Source organism: Hylobates moloch, unplaced genomic scaffold (assembly GCF_009828535.3).
Source record: "Hylobates moloch isolate HMO894 unplaced genomic scaffold, HMol_V3 SCAFFOLD_11, whole genome shotgun sequence".
Classification (NCBI taxonomy): domain Eukaryota; kingdom Metazoa; phylum Chordata; class Mammalia; order Primates; family Hylobatidae; genus Hylobates; species Hylobates moloch.
In genome coordinates, this window is record NW_026652286.1 from 42,908,956 (window position 1) to 42,928,830 (window position 19,875).

General features: G+C 39.7%; 2 protein-coding genes across 2 annotated transcripts; both read left to right on the top strand.

The window, feature by feature from the left end:
- Positions 1–7,344, top strand: LOC116477363 (olfactory receptor 51F2). The gene is made up of 2 exons (XM_058446912.1): positions 1–201; positions 6,080–7,344. The coding sequence occupies exons 1-2, from the start codon at positions 193–195 to the stop codon at positions 7,007–7,009; spliced, it is 939 nt and encodes a 312-aa protein (XP_058302895.1). The 5' UTR covers positions 1–192; the 3' UTR covers positions 7,010–7,344.
- A 4,529-nt stretch (positions 7,345–11,873) lies between these two features.
- Positions 11,874–15,986, top strand: LOC116477361 (olfactory receptor 51E2). The gene is made up of 2 exons (XM_032168073.2): positions 11,874–11,961; positions 14,974–15,986. Exon 2 carries the CDS (start codon positions 15,024–15,026, stop codon positions 15,984–15,986), a length of 963 nt encoding a protein of 320 aa, XP_032023964.2. The 5' UTR covers positions 11,874–11,961; positions 14,974–15,023.
- The last annotated feature ends 3,889 nt before the right edge of the window (positions 15,987–19,875 follow it).

Sequence of the window (19,875 nt, forward strand, 5' to 3'; positions counted from 1 at the left end):
CTTCTGGGAATCTCCACACCCTGAAGACACAGTGAGTTAGCACCACCACCAGGAATTGGCCTCTCAGCTCTGTGCCTGTCTCCAGTCAGGCTGGAATAAGTCTCCTCATATTTGCAAGCTCGGCCCTCCCCTGGAATCTAAAGCCTCCTCAGCCTTCTGAGTCAGCCTGAAAGGAACAGGCCGAACTGCTGTATGGGCTCTGTAAGTAAAATTGTTTTGTTCAGTGAAAATGCTTGACTCTAGATGAATTGGACTTTCTCACCCACAGGGAATAATTTCCTCACGATGTGCAGAATTAGGTAGATGTTGGTATGGTGGGCTGAGGAGGATGGTAGAATTTCAGAATTATTTATTCCCAGGAAATACGTAGAGAATGGGTATTTCGTTCTGCCTGATATAGGTTGGATAACTTGTTTTTAGTCAAATGGTTTAATCAGTGTGCTAATATATTTATCACAGTCAGTGAATCTCATTTCTATGCCCAGTAACTATTACTAAAAATGAAAATTTAGCAATTTCGAAAGCGTTGCCTGCCAGCTACTGGTATTAGACACAGTGCATATCCTGTCTTATAGATGAGGAAACTGGGTCACAGAAAGTTTATATTACTTGTAGATTTCAGTAAAACAATTGTTTTTGAGAGCACGAGCTTTGGAATTAAGAAGACCTGAGTTAAAAATTCAGCTCTGACTTTCACTAGTTGTGTGTGATTTCAAATATGTTTCAGAACTTCTGATACTCAGTGTCTTTACCAGAAAAATGAATTTAAAGTGAATCTAATAATACTTGTCACATGATGATATAGTAAGAATTAAAATAATGCTTATAAGGCACTGAGGACAACAATGTTCACAGAACAAGTGTCCAGTAAATGGTAGCTATTTCTATAAGTAATATTTTTACTAATGGTGTAGATGGTCTCAAAACTAGTTAGTGTTTGAGCAAGAATCTGAACCCAGGTTAGTCACACATGATAGTCATACCATTGACAATAGCATGGAGAATACTGATGACACTATATGGTCTAGTTCAGCAGATTAAGACAGCCACAAGGTATAGCTTATAATAGTGCAATGAAAGAGGAGCATCATTGTAATCTGAGTGGGCAGGAAAATTAGTTGAGAGAATATAGCTTATTTCACAAGAGAGAAAATGAAGGTATATATGGATTGGAGAGGATGAGTCAGAAAGATTCGAGAGTGAAGGCAGCACAAAAGAGAAGCTTGGGGGAAATTTAGTGCCTCCTTCTAAGAATCTTCATTAGTCCCCCTCTTGTCTTGGATATAAACACTTAAGATTTTTTCAATGTAAGAAAAACGCAATGAAATAACAGCTTCAAGTACCCACTACTAACAATTGCTTGGCCTTCTTGTATAGATCTCCCGAGATTCTCATCTTTTACATTTCAGGAGTAGAATCAATTAAAAACTAATCTTTATATGTAAGGGATGAGAGAGAGAAAGAGGAGGGTGTGTGTGTGCGCACATGTGTGTGCGTGTGGTGGGTAGTAATTTTAATTCAATGATTTACTAGAGTTCGATGTCATTTGCTGATAAATGAAGCAGGAGGAAGAGCCAGGTTTGGAGGGGAGGAGAGAATGAGTTCCATTTGTCTCATATAGAAGTTGAAGTAACTCTGTGATGATGGGTGGAGATGTCCCTCAGGGGTAGCCACAGTATTTTATTTACTTTTTATTCACCACATGAAGCAAGGAGCTTTGTTCTCCAAAATGCTGTCAATTATTTTTCTAAATTACAGGTTTGATTGCTTCACTGTATTTTCATGTCTCATTACTACCTTTACGCTTAAAACCAGAAACTTTGCCACAGCATTAAAGATTCTGCTAACTTTTAAAATACAGAACTCCGGAGATGCCATAATTAGATTGCAGATTTATGAGTCTTCTGGATATAAGTGCTATTTAAAGCCATGAGAATAACCAAGATATCTCAAGGAGAGCATATGAAAAGCAAGAAAACAAGAGGTACTTCTTGGGAGAAAAGCAGACTCCTCTAGAATCCCACAATTTAAAAGGCAGAGAACAAAACTATTGTTTGACAAACAGGAAAAAAACACCTCACAGAATAACCATCACTGAAGCTAATGAAGGAGAAAGTTTCAAGGAGGAGGAGGTAAACATTGCTGAAAGTTGAGATGAGGGAGAGAAAAACAAATCTGAGATTAAACTTTTGGACTTGGCATGTAGAAAATCATGGGTGACATCATTTGGAGGATTTTCAGAGTCATTAGGGAAAGAATTCAGATTGTTACTGAAGGTGAAGGAATAATAAACAAAAGCGGACTGTTCTCCAAAGGAATTTTTATCCTTATAAAAGATACAGCAGGAAATTGAGAAACAGGGCTTATGTCTTGTATCCCTCACTATGAAAGCACAAGGCTAATTATGAAAACTATTCAATATATCCTGGTTGAAATGAATGGTTTGGAAATATCTATATAAAACTGTGGGAAGCTTTTATTGTTGAATTAGAGTAAAACTTGAGTATTGCAGACTGCAAAAAAGCAACCGGTGGTACTAAACAAAATACTAAAGAGGAAAAGGAATTTTGTTGGCATTAAATGAGAAGAGATGGAAAATGATTTATTTATTAAAAGCAAAGCTCCTTGCTTCCAGTGGTCAATAAAAGGTGAATAAAATGTTTAGAAATGTCTGGCTCTTGATGCTCTGCAAAAATTTAAGTTCATTACACTTTCCATGGAATTCAAGATTTTCATGATTTGACCTCTGGTGCTTTCTCTAGCTTCATTTCCCACAGCACCTAGCCTCACATTTAAGACTTCGATATACCCCTTCTCTTGTAGTTATCCAACAAACTGGCTTATATTATTCTTTCATTCATGTCTCTCCTCATTTTATCAACGGCACTGCAAAAGCACACTTCTCCTGTTTTTCATCCTTATAAACTCACATCTACCCATCAAAACTTCACACAGTTATAAATCATACATTCTGTTAAGATTCTTAGAACTAGTTCTTCTTGACACACATAGACACATTCATGTGTGCACACACTCCAAATCTGCCACTCCACACTATTATCTCTTCTGCCTTATCGATTAGATACATCCCATCCTTTTACACTCTACAACTAGTAGCATTTATCTGTTTGTCTCTGACACTGCTGATAGACACTGTCTGGCATGTAGTAGATATTTAAAATTAGTCATTTTTTATCTTCAGTAAGAGTCCCTAGACTCTTGACACAGCAAGCTCAGCTCCCTGCATATATGTGTGTGTGTGTGTGTATATATATATATATATACTATATATATATATAGTTCAGTTCAGTTTGAACTGAACTAAGTGTTTCTGGTTGATAGGAGCTAAAGTGGAGTTATTGGCTAGGAAAAAGAATAAGGCCCTCTGTCTCTGAGTCCAGCGTGAATGTAGGAGGGGTGCAGGAAGATATGGTTGTAAAGTGATGGAAAGGAGAGAAATCATTTTTTTTGCTAGGCCCAACACAGATCAGGTCAAAATATATACAGTATGGTTTTCTTTTGTTTTGTTTATGATCTCTCGGCAAGAAGGAGGGAAAAAACTGCCAAAAAGAATGAAAATAGGCAATGAATAAATTGTTGAAATGAGGTAATGGGAGCTATGAAGAAGTTAGGATGAAAGAAACATTATTCAAATAGCAATTTAATTTTTTTAAGTGGTTACGTAAAATGTCCTACAACACAATGACAAAAATTACAACTCAGACATTGCATAGGAATTAAAAATCATGAAAGCCAGAATTAATTGAAGTAAATGGAGCCCCTCTCTACTTTCATAACCATTTTTATTACATCACTGTATATGAGATATTGAAGTTATTGAACAACGGTTCTGCTTTCTCCTTCACTGGATTATAAACTCTCTAAGTGGGGTTTTATTTGTGTTGTCCTTTAGCTTCTAACATAGCACTATGTAACATCCAGATACTCAGTTAATGTCCCTCAGAGAGTAAAGCAAGATCAAGAGAAGAAGTGTTACAAGTGCATTATTGCTCAACAGTTTTTTGTTTGTTTGTTTTTTTGATACGGCGTCTCACTCTGTCGCCCAGGTTGGAGTGCAACGGCGCCATCTCGGTTCACTGCAAGCTCCGCCTTCCAGGTTCACTCCGTTCTCCTGCCTCAGCCTCCCCAGTAGCTGGGACTACAGGCGCCCACCACCAAGCCTGGCTAATTTTTTGTATTTTTAGTAGAGACGAGGTTTCACTGTGTTAGCCAGGATGGTCTAGATCTCCTGACCTCGTGATCCACCCGCCTCGGCCTCCCAAAGTGCTGGGATTACAGGCGTGAGCCACCGCGCCCAGCCTGCTCAACATTTTTACACATGCTGTTCTGAAAGCCTGGGAATTCTTCATCTCAACTTATATAAAACAGAAATCTTTCAAGCACTGCTTTTTCTAGAAAGCCTTCTCCAAATACTACAAACCTACTGAATGCTCTCTTTCTGTTAATTCCTTTTTAGTGTGTTTTGGTTTTTTAAAATTATTTTATCTTATTTCTAGTTGACAAATAATATGGTATACATTTGTGGGTAAAATGTGATGTTGTAACACATGTATGCATTGTGGAATGATCAAATCATGCTAATTATATCCATCACCTCAAATATTTATCATTTCTTTGTGGTGTGAACATTTAAAATTCTCTCTTTTAGTTTTTTTGAAATATACTATATATTAACTATAATTCTTATTTCTCTAAGAAGTTTGATCATACGTTTTAGATATTTTCATCACTCCCCTGAGGACACTACTAAAGTCATTACTATAAATTTCAGAATCTAATGCTATAGTTTCATTATTTGGCCAAATCATGTAATCTAAAATTTCTTGTTTTTCATCTAGTTTTCTGTTAATTTTAGTTAAATCCCACCCCCACCCCCCCTTTTATTTCACTAAGACTTCTTCCGGTGATCCTTGAGGCGGCACTTTATCAGGGTGAATGTGTGAGTCTGGATACGCTGAGGTTCTTCTCCATCCTCTCTTTTATCAACACTTACTGTCAGCCACCCAGCACCCTTTCTTTTCCCCTGAAGAAAAGTTACCCTGCAACTGGCTCTCTCTCATTGATTGAGCCCTCTGCAGCCAAAACCCTAATCTCTGTTTTTCCCTAGACCCCTGTCTTCAACTCAACCATACCCATCTATCTACCTTTCTGCAATTCTCTACTCTATGAAAAAAGAAATGTGATGTTTGCAATAAAGTTATATTTTTCCCTCCGAAACAAAACAGTAACATTTAATTAGGTATCTCCTAAGAAGTTCGTCTTAACAAAATAGAGAGATTCTGTTCTGGAGGACTAGTCTTCCAGCAGACTGAAGAGAGAACTGTGTTGGAACAGGGCAGCACATTATATCAAGTGGGGGCAGCCTCCTGTCTTCCTAAGCCTGGTGGGAGGTCTGTGTTCTAATTCACCATCTCTTCCAAATGTGACGCCGGGTATCACATTGTAAGGGTTTCTTTAATGGTTAGATGCTGAAGCCATTTATTTGTCACTTCCTATGTGTTACTTTGTATTATAATGATCTCTTTCTTCATATTTTCTGGCTTCGCAAATTGTCTATAAGCGTCTCTGCTTTCCACACTTATGACCAATCTAATATTGGTGTTCCACAGCCCCAGTGTATTTTTCTCTGGTGCCAACCATAGAGGAAAAATAATGCACTACCTCTTTAGCACAATTTAAACATGCCAGAAAGAATGAAATATGATTGGCAACTCGGGGTAATGTGTTTATTCTTAGTTTGGTTATCTATGTCTAGAATGATCAGAGGACTGGTCACATGATATAAATAGAGCTGCCAGCAAAGGGCCCTAGAGAAGAAAGATTGCACACTGAGGCAAATTCAAAAACAAAGCAAAGTGCCCACTACAGCAGTTGAAATCTGACATTTTTTAATCAATTTAAATGAGCCATTCATAGTTTCATATTATATAAATACTCATCAGTTTTCTGTACAATAAAATTATTTTAATTCGATCAATACACAAACGAATGTAGCTTTTTTGTTGTTTTAAGCTTTCATATTGTTCTGTACTTTTAATTCATCATGTCAACTTTGCAGAATATCACCTCCACTTCCATCATTTTCCTGCTCACTGGTGTTCCTGGGCTGGAAGCCTTCCACACCTGGATCTCCATTCCCTTCTGCTTCCTCTATGCAACTGCTCTCTTGGGAAACAGCCTGATCCTCTTCGCTATCATGACTCAGCCCAGCCTCCACGAACCCATGTATTATTTCCTCTCCATGCTGTCCGCCACTGACCTCGGCCTATCCATATCCACTCTGGTCACCATGCTGGGTATATTCTGGTTCAATGTGAGGGAAATCAGCTTTAATGCCTGCTTGTCCCAGATGTTTTTTATTAAATTCTTCACTGTCATGGAATCCTCAGTGCTGTTGGCCATGGCTTTTGATCGTTTTGTGGCCATCTCTAATCCCCTTAGGTATGCCATGATTTTAACTGACTCCAGAATAGCTCAAATTGGAGTGGCAAGTGTCATCAGGGGGATCCTAATGCTGACACCAATGGTAGCACTTCTTACAAGACTTTCCTACTGCCACAGCCAAGTACTCCACCACTCCTACTGCTACCACCCTGATGTGATGAAGCTCTCATGCACAGACACCAGAATCAACAGTGCAGTTGGGTTGACTGCCATGTTCTCTACTGTTGGTGTAGACTCAGTTCTCATCCTCCTTTCTTATGTTTTGATCATTAGGACTGTCCTTAGCATTGCTTCCCCAGAAGATCGGAAGAAAACCTTCAGTACATGTGTCTCCCACATTGTGGCTGTTGCTATATATTACATTCCATTGATCAGCCTGTCCTTTGTTCACAGATTTGGGAAACAAGCCCCAGCCTATGTACATACTATGATTGCTAACACCTACCTGCTGATCCCCCCTGTGATGAACCCTGTCATCTACAGTGTGAAAACCAAACAGATACGTAGAGCTGTGATAAAAATTCTCCATTCCAAAGAAACATAAAATTGTAGAATTCTAGCACTAGATGGACCCCTCAAGATGGTATACTTCAGGTCATATTTCCAATTAAAAACAAAAAACAACCAAAGAACTGGTGCCCATTGAAGCTAAGCATATAATCATTTAAAGTTAAAGCTGGAATGTATCTAGAACATCAGCTAGTTTGACTACTTTATTTTCCAGATGAGGAGGTGAAGACATGGGATGCAAGAGATGAACAGCCTAAAATTAGCCTTATATATAAAATTTCTCCTTCTCACACCACTGTTGGGTGCAAGCTGTTGTTGCCTTCTGTCCCTGCCAACACCCTTTCTATTATTATCTCATCTACTTCATAGCAGTTAGAATGGCACATCATAGAAAAGTCACTCCTTTGTGAGAAATAGGTAGTATTTTCCAACTGTTCTAGTAATTTCGATTGCCATTTATTATTTGCTCTGACAAGTCATGGTTCTAAGTGTTTTTTATATGTGTTAACACATTTTATATCTAAAACAATAAGATAATCACTTTATCAATAAGAAAATTGAGGCATGAAATGTTAAGTAGCTTGCTTAAACAGGTAGTAACTGGTGTTGCTGATGGCAGAGCACATCCATGCAGACTGACTCCAGAGTCCCCCACACTCTTAACTGTAATGCTATATTGCTACCTACAATATAATATATAGATATATAATTTATATTTGTAAAAATTATATGAACTTATATAAACTTACATTTATAAATTATGTACTTATGTAAATTATATTTATATTTATAAATATAAATATAGAGAGAAGTTCAGGCAATTTTTACTAGGAAACATAAAGAAGTAAAAAATTAATTTAAAAAAAACACAACTCTAACCTCTAGAAATTTTCAGTCAAATTAGGGAGAAAAAGCCCAAATCAAATCTTCAAACCTTACAGATATATTTCTACCTGATGATCTTTCCTGACTCAAGCATATTTCAGCATTTCTGTCAGCCCTCCATCAACATTCTGCCCCAGCAGAAATGGAAAGTGACTACAAATGAATTATGGTCATTTACTCATGAATTTTTTAATTTGTGTCATAATGGTCATGTAATGGCTTAATTCAGAAAGATAATTCATTCCACCCTGGGTGTGTCCGTTAATTCTCAAAATTTTTAAAGCATATATTTCAATGCCACACTAATATCATTAATTTAAGATGGGCTGTATAATTGGTATCAGGTCCAGAAAGGAAATAGAAGTAATCATTCATATCTACAGGCTTGCCCCCTCACTTTATGCAGATCTCTGCCAACTGCACCTTATTACAGGACCCTTGATGTTATAATAATTATAATAGTAATACCTCTCCCTCAATTTCTTCCTGTATTCACTCTCATCCTTACCTGCCTTATTTTTAATTTTTAGCATTTTTATTCCCCAACATATTACATATATGCTGTTTCTTTTCTGGTTTCCTCATCATTCCCTGTAGGAAATTTATTAAGTGACTATAGTACTTATAGTACTGTAAGAATTATGTCAAATCCTCAGCCTGTTTGACAACAACATTTCAGTTTCAATTATTGTTAGTCTTCATCTTTATATGTTGGAATGTCCTGGGACTTTGTTCTCAGACCTTTTTGCTTTGTCATAATCCCTTCCTTGGTCATCCCATCCAGTATCATGTCTTTAAGTACCATCTCTATGCTGACAAAATCCAAATTAATATTTGTAGTTCAGACTTATCCCACTGCCTATGTATCAATATCACTACTTAAATGTCTCATAATCATCTTAGAATCAACGTCTAATATATACTAATATTCCCATCAAGGAAAAAGCATGCTCACCCACAGTCTTCCCTAACTCAGTAACTCTACCTTCCAGTTTGTTGAGACAAAGCACTTGGAGTTATCCCTGATGCCTTTCTATCACTCCGATGCTACATCTAACCTATTAGTAAATCCTGGTGACCCTTTCTTCTAGATATCTCCAATATTGATGTCTAAAATCGAGTCAATTTATACCACCTCTACTGCTACCACTGTGATGCAAGCCATCATCTTGGACCTGAATTATTATAACAGCCTTCTGGTGGGTCTTCCTTCATCCACATTTGCTTTACAGTCTATTTCCCCCCACAGTGAAGTTAGACTGATTAGTTTAATGCACAAGGCAGATCAAGTTCAATATACCCCAATGGCATCCTGTCTTACCCAGGAAAAATTCACAGTCACTGTAAAAGCATATAAATATCTATATGATCTATATTCCCTCCATCAGCCCAATATCATCTTCTACTACTCTGCCAGTGATTCACTCTATGTCACCCACACTAGCTTCCAAATATTTTCTTAAACTCATCAAGCATGCTTCAACATCAGAGTTCACACATGCTATTCTCACAACCTGGAATGTTCGTCCTCCAGAGACCCACATGACTTACACCTCACTTTATACAGATCTCTGCTCCAGCGCACCCTATTACAGGGACCTTGATGTTATAATAATAATAACAACAACAACACCTCTCCCTCAATTCCTGCCTGAATTCACTCTCATCTTTATCTGCCTTATTTTTAATTTTTGGCATTTTTATACCCCAGTATATCACATATATGTTATTTATTTTCTAGTTTCATTTCTATAACATAGTGTTTTTGAGAATAAAAAATTTGTTCCATTTATGCTATCTCCCAGCCCTAAAACAGGTCCTGCCACATAGTAAAAATAGTAAAATGTCTTAATGATCTGGCTCTGTTTACCTCTTAAGCTTCATTGCTTCCCCTCTGTACAATGCCCCAGAAACAACAAACAACCTGCATGTCCTAAGTCCCAGGAAAGAATGTCCTGTCCCTTTCAAGCCTACCTCCACCAAGATCATTCTCACTCCCTTCCTTCTTCCGACTTAGAATAGAAGGGGCTCTCCTTCAGGGACTTTTCCTGACCTCTCTGATCTGCCTGGTGCCCTTTCAAGGTGCTCCTACAGCACCTTGTTCTTCTCTCTCAAGACAACTCTTTCGAAACTCTCTTGTCACCATTCTCCCCACAACAAACTCTGAGCTCACTTCTCGGGGTCAGGGACTGGGTCTATTCACTGCTGTTTCCACATTTCTATCTATAGTGTCTGGTCCATTGTAACTTTTACTCTTCATTGAATTAATGAATAAATACTGTCTTTGATGCGTAAGGATTCAGATGGCACACAAGAAGATAACAAAGTTCTCTTATACCAGAAAGTTCTTCATATCTACAAATATATTTTTATGAAATTTCACATTTTGGAGAATACTGTGCCAAGTACTGCCATTTGGTATAAAAAATTTGCTCTTTTTCATATGACCTGGTATACCCTGATCCTAATCTTGTGAAGCTTTATTTCCACTTTCCAACACAAAACTTGCTTTGTCTAGTGAATGAATGTAGGTAAGAGTAAAAATTAGGAGGCCACTTTAAAGAGGTGATTTATATTTTGAATAAACTGCCAGTTTATTTCTACATATTTCTTTCCTCTTCTATTCCCTAATACATACCCCTGCAGATAATCTTTACATATCTATAACTCACAATGAAGCAGAAACAAAAATCCAGAGAAGCTACAGGCAGGTCCAAAGTTGAAAGATGGAAAAGCTCAGATGATACAGGCCTAAAGACTAGATTTTTGCTTATTTGTTTCCATACACTACTACTACAGAGGATAGCAAATAGAGCTGAAGGAAAAGGATGGAGATACTCAGAGTCCTAAAAATGGAAAGGAGTAAAAGGAATGTCAACCTCAAGGACAACTGAGATGTTCACAGAACTTCTGCAGATTCTCGTCCCCCACCTCACCTCACAAATGCTAACCTGTGGACAGTCCTCCTGTCCAACAATCCTGGCAGCTTATAAGCTTCCATCTATAGAAAATTGGTAATGTAGACACCGAGACTGGGTGGGTTGCAGAACAAATGTCATGCTCTGACCAAGATGGATAAGCTCACAATGAGTTGGGGACTTTCCTAAAAGCCAGAGCACTAGTAGTCACATGGGCACTGTTGTAGCTGCTTGAACGTGGTAGTGGTGATGAAGATGGAAATAAGAGGAAACATGCAAAAGATTTTTAGAAGGAAAAATAGACAAGATCAGTTGAATAATTGGATGTGAAGGATGAGGAAATTCTATGTATCTTAAGTTCCTGTCTCACATGACTAAATTCATAAGCACATCCACTTCATCCTCCTCAAATTCACCCTCCCAACAGCTTCTGGAATAGCGATCTGAAACACATGTCTAGTTGTGATGTCCCTGCTTAAAACCATTTATTCACCTCCTGATTCCTACAGGATGAAGTTCTTGAGTTCACAGCCTATCATCAGTTCACATCCATTGACCTCTCCAATTTCTCTTTCCTTTTTGGTTGACTCTATGCTTCAGCCAAGCTACAACTGTTCGTAATTCTTCTGTAGAAAATTCTGTTTCTTTCATGATTTTCTGTCTGCTGAAATACCCTCTTTTTGGACCCATCCAATGACTAAATAAATACCCTTCCCAAGTTCCTATAAAAATATGTGGCATTCATTGCTCTTTCATAACATTTCAGGTTTGTTTGGGTAGGTGTCTATGAGCACCTTGAAGGCAAGGACTTTGTCTTATTCACCTCTGTCACCCTAAACTCAGCACAGTGCCTGTACAAAACTAGCCTTGAGAATGTGTTTATTACACAATGAATGAATTAACTCCATTGCCAGATATAGGTGACCAATAAATACTTAATGGCTGATGGATAAGAAAGTAATTCTGTTTCTGTGTTCAAAGATTACAGTGACAATGACAAAGTAAGACTCATGTGTGAGGCATACTTAGAAAGGATGGCAGATAGAACAGGTTAGTGTTAAATATTAATAAAGTATGAAGGTAACCCTGCCGGGTATGACGTAGGGGACACGTCACTGGAAGACAGCCATCAAGCATCCTGAGGTACTGAGGATACCTCAATATCCTGGAGAAGGTAGTTGGGGTGAGTTTTTTATCTATTTTGCTTATAACATTGTAAGCCTTTGACAAACATTTGTTTAATGTGAATAAACAGAATACCTGGTTCTCCAACCAATATTATCACTAATTAACTATATGACCTAGGACAAAAAGCTGTCATATCATCTGGGCTTTATCTGTAATCCAGGAGCAATGAAGAGTAGCTTTGATACATTAAGGGCTGTTTTGTCAACCAGAAGAAAGGCTAGGGAAAGATATGGAGAATTGCATGCCCTTATTTTGAATTACGGAACTATACTTTTGTATTTTTAGAGAGGATGCAAAGTCCTAAAGCCCAAGGGCCATGCCTAGTCACACATGATGTCTGCTGCGTCTAGCAGAGTGGCACATGAAGAAACACACTAAACCTGTGGCTGACTGTGTGTGCTTGGTTTAGCTTGGAGAAATGGGAGCAGATTGTTGAGAGCCCGGTATATGTGAGTGTGGGAGTGATGGCAGAGGCAGTGGGTGCTTTGAGGTTGCTCTCCCTGGACAGGAACAGTGGGAAGCCCGTGGGAATGGCACACAAGTGGACATGGAGATGTTTTTCCTCTGTCTGCCAAGTCCCTGGGGCCTCAGTTCATACGCTCACTGCCTGTTCCCATGGGCTTTCTGAGTGGCATTATTAAAAAGGCCTGAACCAGAAAGCAAAACCAGCTCCAGCTGCTCTTTCTAAGTAGGACTTTACCATTCTCAGGTGAGTGCACCCTCACCTGGGGTCAGGCAGCCTTAGCTCCTGCCATCCTAAGGGACCTTGAAGACCCCACATACTGCTTCAAGCCAGGGCAGGGAGAAGCCCTTGTGTCCCATCCACAGCTTTATGGGCTGGGAAGAAATGTCCCAGAGTCTTAGCTAACAATCAGGAAAGGCAGGTGAGAATGAATGCAACAGCCACATTCAGACCCAAAGAGAAGCTGAAATTGGGTTTAGCAGGGAGTCTACTTTAGGCAGCATGCCAGGCAACATGGGAGTGTGACGTGAGGTCTTTCAGGATAAGTATTTTGGGAAATGAGATGACAGCCCAAAGTCCTATACTCTAGTAAGCATGTGCAGGTACCAGCAAGGCAGAAAATATGCTCTGCAGAGAGAGGGCTTAAGAAAGTACCCAGCTCTGGGGCCAATAAAGACTCTTGTTATCTGTCAGCACTGCATGTGGTAGCGTGGGCAAAAGGCATTAAGAAAGTAAATATACGTCCCTGTGTTCCCCTTGCTCTCCCTCCATGACTGCTCTTTTCTTCACCCTGGATCCCATTTCTCTGGAACACAGTGGTCTAGTGATCTGGCCTCTCTTCAGGGAAGGTTCTTAGTTCTGTCCCATACATTTCAGCATGATTGGTTTAAATTTCTGTATCCCCTTCCCCAAGCTATGATGGATACAGAAATGGATGGATGGATGCAAGATGCAAACTATCTTGTATCTCACTAACGGATGCAATCATCTGCTTCTGAAAAGGGCTTTTCATGTTCTGATAGCAACTGGGAGCCAGATATGGGATTTAATATTTGTCAAGGAGCTTAGCTGTTTTGTCTGCACAAGTTCTGAAGGTGGAGAAGAGAAAATAGAGGCAGAAGTACGGGTTTTGTAAACTTTGAACCCCAAATCTGTCCTTCCTCGCTTATCCAAGATGGGGAGAATCCAGTTCAAATCTCTTTGTACTAATTTAATCATATCGTACTTTAAGATCACTGGTATCTAATCCCTCTACATTAAGGCCAAACTGAAGGGCATCTCCCAGCTGCAGTAAGAACTCAGATGATGAGTGAAGAATTCTGGGGTTAGGGGAGTGCCATATAAGCAAGCTAACCTGTTTCAATGAAACAGATAATCAATGAAGACACTGCATCATTTGTTTCCAAAAGTTAGGCCTTGCAGCCAAGGCTTTGGCTTTTTAGAGAAAATTAGCCCTAAAGACCAGGGCACCTAGGCAACCTAGCAGAGAAGAAGTTTCATGAAGTCAGAGCCCAGGTGTTTGGGTGAGGGTAGAGAGTTGGGGCAAAGCAACACTGGGCTTCTAAAAAAGAAATGTCTCCCCTGAGATGAATGACTTGTTGGCACAAGTTTCAGGAAAGACAAAGCTCTAAAAATATCATTGTAAAATTAATAATACTTCTCCAAAGTAAGGACTCAACTCAAACTATCCTTGGATGCAATTAAAGTGGCCTTGGAAGAAGCTTTCAGGTGCGGAGGTACTCAACAGTGTCCTGCCAGCACCTTCATCTCTGAAGAAGTCATCGGAGGGAGGCACTACCTTTGATTTTATGACCACAGATGAGTTTCCTTTAATCCGAAAGAGATTGACTTTTGGCATTTTTTTTCTTAGTTTTTGTTTATTTATATTGCTTTAAGCTTTAAAAAAAGTGTTATTGCTGTGCTTCTTATTCCTCTGGCTGACTTTAGAATTGAGGACCGGGAACGCTGAAAATTTGCAAAGTTATCTCCTGTCCTCACGGCCTTGGAACACCCGTTATTCCACTCTCTGTCTAATTTCTACTCATGTTTCAAGTCTAAACAGGAAGATTCCTCTGTGATCATGCCTCTCCCTTTCCCATGAATTAAATGCATACATTATGCTAGTAATGCTTCTGGAATGAATGAATAATAGAAAGAAAGAAAGTAGGGGGAGGGAAGCAGGGAAAGTAAAATAAGAAAGGCAGGCTCATCTGGAAGGAGCTCCCGAAAGTGTATCTCAACACCTATCAGAAAAAAAAAAGGGCCACCAAATATCCAGACAATGAAGGTATGGACCAGTAGGAAGAATCTGAGGGAATTACATTTTGGAAAAAGCATTGCTCTCCCAAGGTTCCCTTTTAAAAATTTAAATAAACCTTGGGAGTAGCGATGCATAAATGAATTTGATCTCTCACAGTCCCGCCTTTGGAAGAGGGCCTCAGAGCTTATGAAAGACCCTAAGTGGGGGTGGGAGGAGACAAAAGGGGCGGGATGTCAGTTTCAAGTTTCCAGGGCGTTCTCTGATTGTGCTCTATGTCCCTGCAGACTGCCAGTGTGACCTCACCCTCTCCAGTCACCCCTCCTCAGTTCCAGCTATGAGTTCCTGCAACTTCACACATGCCACCTTTGTGCTTATTGGTATCCCAGGACTAGAGAAAGCCCATTTCTGGGTTGGCTTCCCCCTCCTTTCCATGTATGTAGTGGCAGTGTTTGGAAACTGCATCGTGGTCTTCATCATAAGGACGGAACGCAGCCTGCACGCTCCGATGTACCTCTTTCTCTGCATGCTGGCAGCCATTGACCTGGCCTTATCTACATCCACCATGCCTAAGATCCTTGCCCTTTTCTGGTTTGATTCCCGAGAGATTAGCTTTGAGGCCTGCCTCACCCAGATGTTCTTTATTCATGCCCTCTCAGCCATTGAATCCACCATCCTGCTGGCCATGGCCTTTGACCGTTATGTGGCCATCTGCCACCCACTGCGCCATGCTGCAGTGCTCAACAATACAGTAACAGCCCAGATTGGCATCGTGGCTGTGGTCCGCGGATCCCTCTTTTTTTTCCCACTGCCTCTGCTGATCAAGAGGCTGGCCTTCTGCCACTCCAATGTCCTCTCACACTCCTATTGTGTCCACCAGGATGTGATGAAGTTGGCCTATGCAGACACTTTGCCCAATGTGGTATATGGTCTTACTGCCATTCTGCTGGTCATGGGCGTGGACGTAATGTTCATCTCCTTGTCCTATTTTCTGATAATACGAACCGTTCTGCAACTGCCTTCCAAGTCAGAGCGGGCCAAGGCCTTTGGAACCTGTGTGTCACACATTGGTGTGGTACTCGCCTTCTATGTGCCACTTATTGGCCTCTCAGTGGTACACCGCTTTGGAAACAGCCTTCATCCCATTGTGCGTGTTATCATGGGTGACATCTACCTGCTGCTGCCTCCTGTCATCAATCCCATCATCTATGGTGCAAAAACCAAACAGATCAGAACACGGGTGCTGGCTATGTTCAAGATCAGCTGTGACAAGGACTTTCAGGCTGTGGGAGGCCAGTGACCCTTAACACTACACTTCTCCTTATCTTTATTGGCTTGATAAACATAATTATTTCTAACACTAGCTTATTTCCAATTGCCCATAAGTCCATCAGTACTTTTCTCTGGCTGGAATAATAAACTAAAGTATGGTCCATCTACTTAAAGGACTATAATGTGGAATAATACATACTAATGAAGTATTATATGATTTAAAGACTACAATAAAACCAAACATGCTTATAACATTAAGAAAAACAATAAAGACCCATGATTGAAACCAGGTTGAAAAATAGCATATGCCTTGGAGGAAATGTGCTCAAATTACTAATGATTTAGTGTTGTCCCTACTTTCTCTCTCTTTTTACTTTCTTTTTTTTTATTATTATGGTTAGCTGTCACATACAACTTTTTTTTTTTTTTTTTTGAGATGGGGTCTTGCTCTGTCACCAGGCTGGAGTGCAGTGGCACGATCTCAGCTCACTGTAACCTCCACATCCTGTGTTGAAGCAATTCTTCTGCCTCAGCCTCCCCAGTAGCTGGGACTAATGGCACGTGCCACCATGCCCAGCTAATTTTTTGTATTTTTCAGTAGAGACAGAGTTTCACCATGTTGGCCAGGATGGTCTCGATCTCCTGACCTTGTGATCCACCCGCCTCGGCCTACCAAAGTGCTGGGATTACAGGTGTGAGCCACTGCTCCCGGCCTGTGTACAACTTTTTAAATAGGGAATATGATAGCTGGGCATGGTGGTATGCACCTGTAGCCCCCACTACCCGGAAAGCTGAGGTGGGAGAATCGCTTGAGTCCAGGAGTTTGAGGTTACAATGATCCACGATCATACCACTACACTCCAGCCTGGGCAACAGAGCAAGACCCTGTCTCAAAGCATAAAATGGAATAACATATGAAATGAAACAGGGAAAATGAAGCTGACAATTTATGGAAGCCAGGGCTTGTCACAGTCTCTACTGTTATTATGCATTACCTGAGAATTTATATAAGCCCTTAATAATAATGCCAATGAACATATTATGTGTGCTCACAATGTTCTGGCACTATTATAAGTGCTTTACAGGTTTTATGTGTTCTTCATAACTTTATGGAGTAGGTACCATTTGTGTCTCTTTATTATAAGTGAGAGAAATGAAGTTTATATTATCAAGGGGACTAAAGTCACACGGCTTGTGGGCACTGTGCCAAGACTTAAAATTAAATTTGATAGCTGAATACAGTTACTTAACGGCCATGTTATATTGCTTCCTGTGTAACATCTGCCACTTATTTCCTCAGCTGTACAAATCCTGTGTTTTCTCTCTGTTACACACTAACATCAATGGCTTTGTACTTGTGATGAGAGATAACCCTGCCCCAGTTGTGGGCAACACATGCAGAATAATCCTGTTTTACAGCCGCCTTTCGTGATCTTATTGCTTGCTTCTTTCCAGATTCAGGGAGAATGTTGTTGTCTATTTGTCTCTTACATCTGCTTGATCATGTCTTCATTTTTTAATGTGCTCTGTACCTGTCAAAAATTTTGAATGTACGCCACATGCTGTTGTCTGAACTTAAGTATAAGATAAAATAAAATTTTATTTTAAATTTTGCTGAGTGTTATGCCTATTGATTTTACATTTATAGAATCCTATAAATCAGAATTGGAGATGTGAGTGATTTCCTAGTCTTCTTTCTCACCAGTGCAGGAATCCTGACTGGAATGGTTCACACAATAGTAAGGATGCTGAATGCATCTTATTTCAAGGTAGGGTATTCCCACTGTACTATTGAGCAGATCCAGTGAGCAGCTGAGATCTGAATACGATCACTGGGCCTGTATGTTCCCTCACTAAACAAGTCTTGGGTGCAGGACTTGGGTAGATAAACCGTGAGGGAGACTCTATACTGTAGGCTGTCTCTTAGGAGGAGGGAACCACAGATACTTGATGTGTACTGATGATGGGTTCTGCTAGCATATAGATCTGTGAGCATTCAACTGTGCTTCATTGTTCAGAGGCAGTAAAGTGGCTTCCAAAGTCATGCAGTTAATCAATGTGCATAGGCCAGGGCTAAGGGGAGGAAACACAATGGAAGAAATGGGTGATTTCTCTAAAGAAATGAAAGTGTACCCATGCTCTGTAAAGTGGAGATTCAGGTGTTGGGCCCCACCCTCAAATAATGAGGTCAGGTGCCTCATTTTATGAGGTTAAACTCTGTTATGTCTCTCCCCACAATCTCAGTCCTCTTCTACCTTCCTGTCCATTCCTTTACCTCAATTCCGATCCTCCAGCCTACTTCCATATGCCTAAGAACATAGCCATATTGACAATTTAATGAGTAGTGGATTTCTTTCTCTCTCTTCTGTGAATAGCAAATCCCTTACTGTCTCCCACTATGATAGCTTGTTTATACATTCTTACTATCTCCTCTCCCCTTCCCTCTGTCCTAAGATTTTTAACTTTTAAAAGTAGCCCAGGCCGGGCATGGTGGCTCACGCTTGTATTCCCAGCACTTTGGGAGACTGAGGAAGGTGCATCAGCTGAGGCCAGTAGTTTAAGACCAGTCTGGCCAATATGGTAAAATCCCATCTCCACTAAAAATACAAAAATTAGCCAGGTGTGGTGGTGGGTGCCTGTAATCCCAGCTACTCTGGAGGCTAAGGCAGAAGAATCACTTGAACCAGGGAGGCAGAGCTTGCAGTGAGCCCAGATCGCCACCACTGCACTCCAGCCTGGGCGACAGAGTGAGACTCCTTCTCAAAAAAAAAAAAAAAAAAATAGGCCAAAGACTTCTGTGCCAATGTTCATAACAGCATTATCCACAATAACCAAAAGGTGGAAACAACCCAAATGTCCATCAACAGATGAATGGATAAACAGAATATGGTTTATATATACAGTGGAATATTATTCATTCTTAAAAATCTGGTACCCGCTACAACATGGATGAAACTTGAAAACATTATGTTAAATAAAATAAGCCAGGTAACAAAAGGACAAACAATATATGATTCCATTCATATAAGGTATCTAGAATTGGCAAATTCATAAAGAAAGAAAGTAGAATACAGGTTACCAGGGGCTGGGGAAGGGGAGGATGAAGAGTTATTGTTTATGGGTGCAGAGGTTCAGTTTGGGATGATAAAAAAGTTCTGGAAATGGATAGTGGTTATGGTTGTACAACAATATGAATCTGCTTAATGTTACTGAATTGTACACTTAATGTTTAAAATGTTAAATTTTATTTTATGTAAGTTTATCACAATAAAAATTGCCAAAAATAATGTAAAACTCTCATTATCAATTTTATCTTAAGAATATGTTGAAATGATTATATTTTAGATGTTAGGTTTAAAATATGTTAGTAAGGTTTTTTTTGGTTTTTTTTTTTCTTTTTTCAAAATGTGTTGCCAGGTGCTGTGGCTCACGCCTGTAATCCCAGCACTGTGGGAAGCTGAGGTAGGAGGATCGTTTGAGCCCAGGAGTTCAAGAGTAGCTTGAAGAGGATGATATTTATTTCAAAGTAATAAAGCTTTAATAGTAGGACTACCAAGGTTGTAACAGGGCCATTATTTATAGTGGCAATTTTTATAGCCTTCAAATCCCATCCTGAGGGATACCAGCTGTATGTACATCTGGTCGCCTAGCCTAAGGCTAAGCAAACAGAAGGCAGGAGACCAGGCTTCCTGGCACTGTGCACACTTAGGTAAGTCAACTTTCTCTTCTCCATTTTTCTACCTATAACCTTATTGTAGGTTTCATTTCTCAGACAGCAGTACACAAATAGAAAAAAATCCTTCAATTACACTTTGTGTAATTGAATTATACAATTCAATTATAATTATGTAAGTATAATTATACTTTCAATTATCCTTCTATGACTGTCAAATAATAATTTAGCAATACCTTACTGA

What these genes read in the sequence shown, in the direction of transcription:
- LOC116477361 (XM_032168073.2), top strand. Translation starts at nt 15,024, where the DNA reads ATGAGTTCCTGCAACTTCACACATGCCACCTTTGTGCTTATTGGTATC.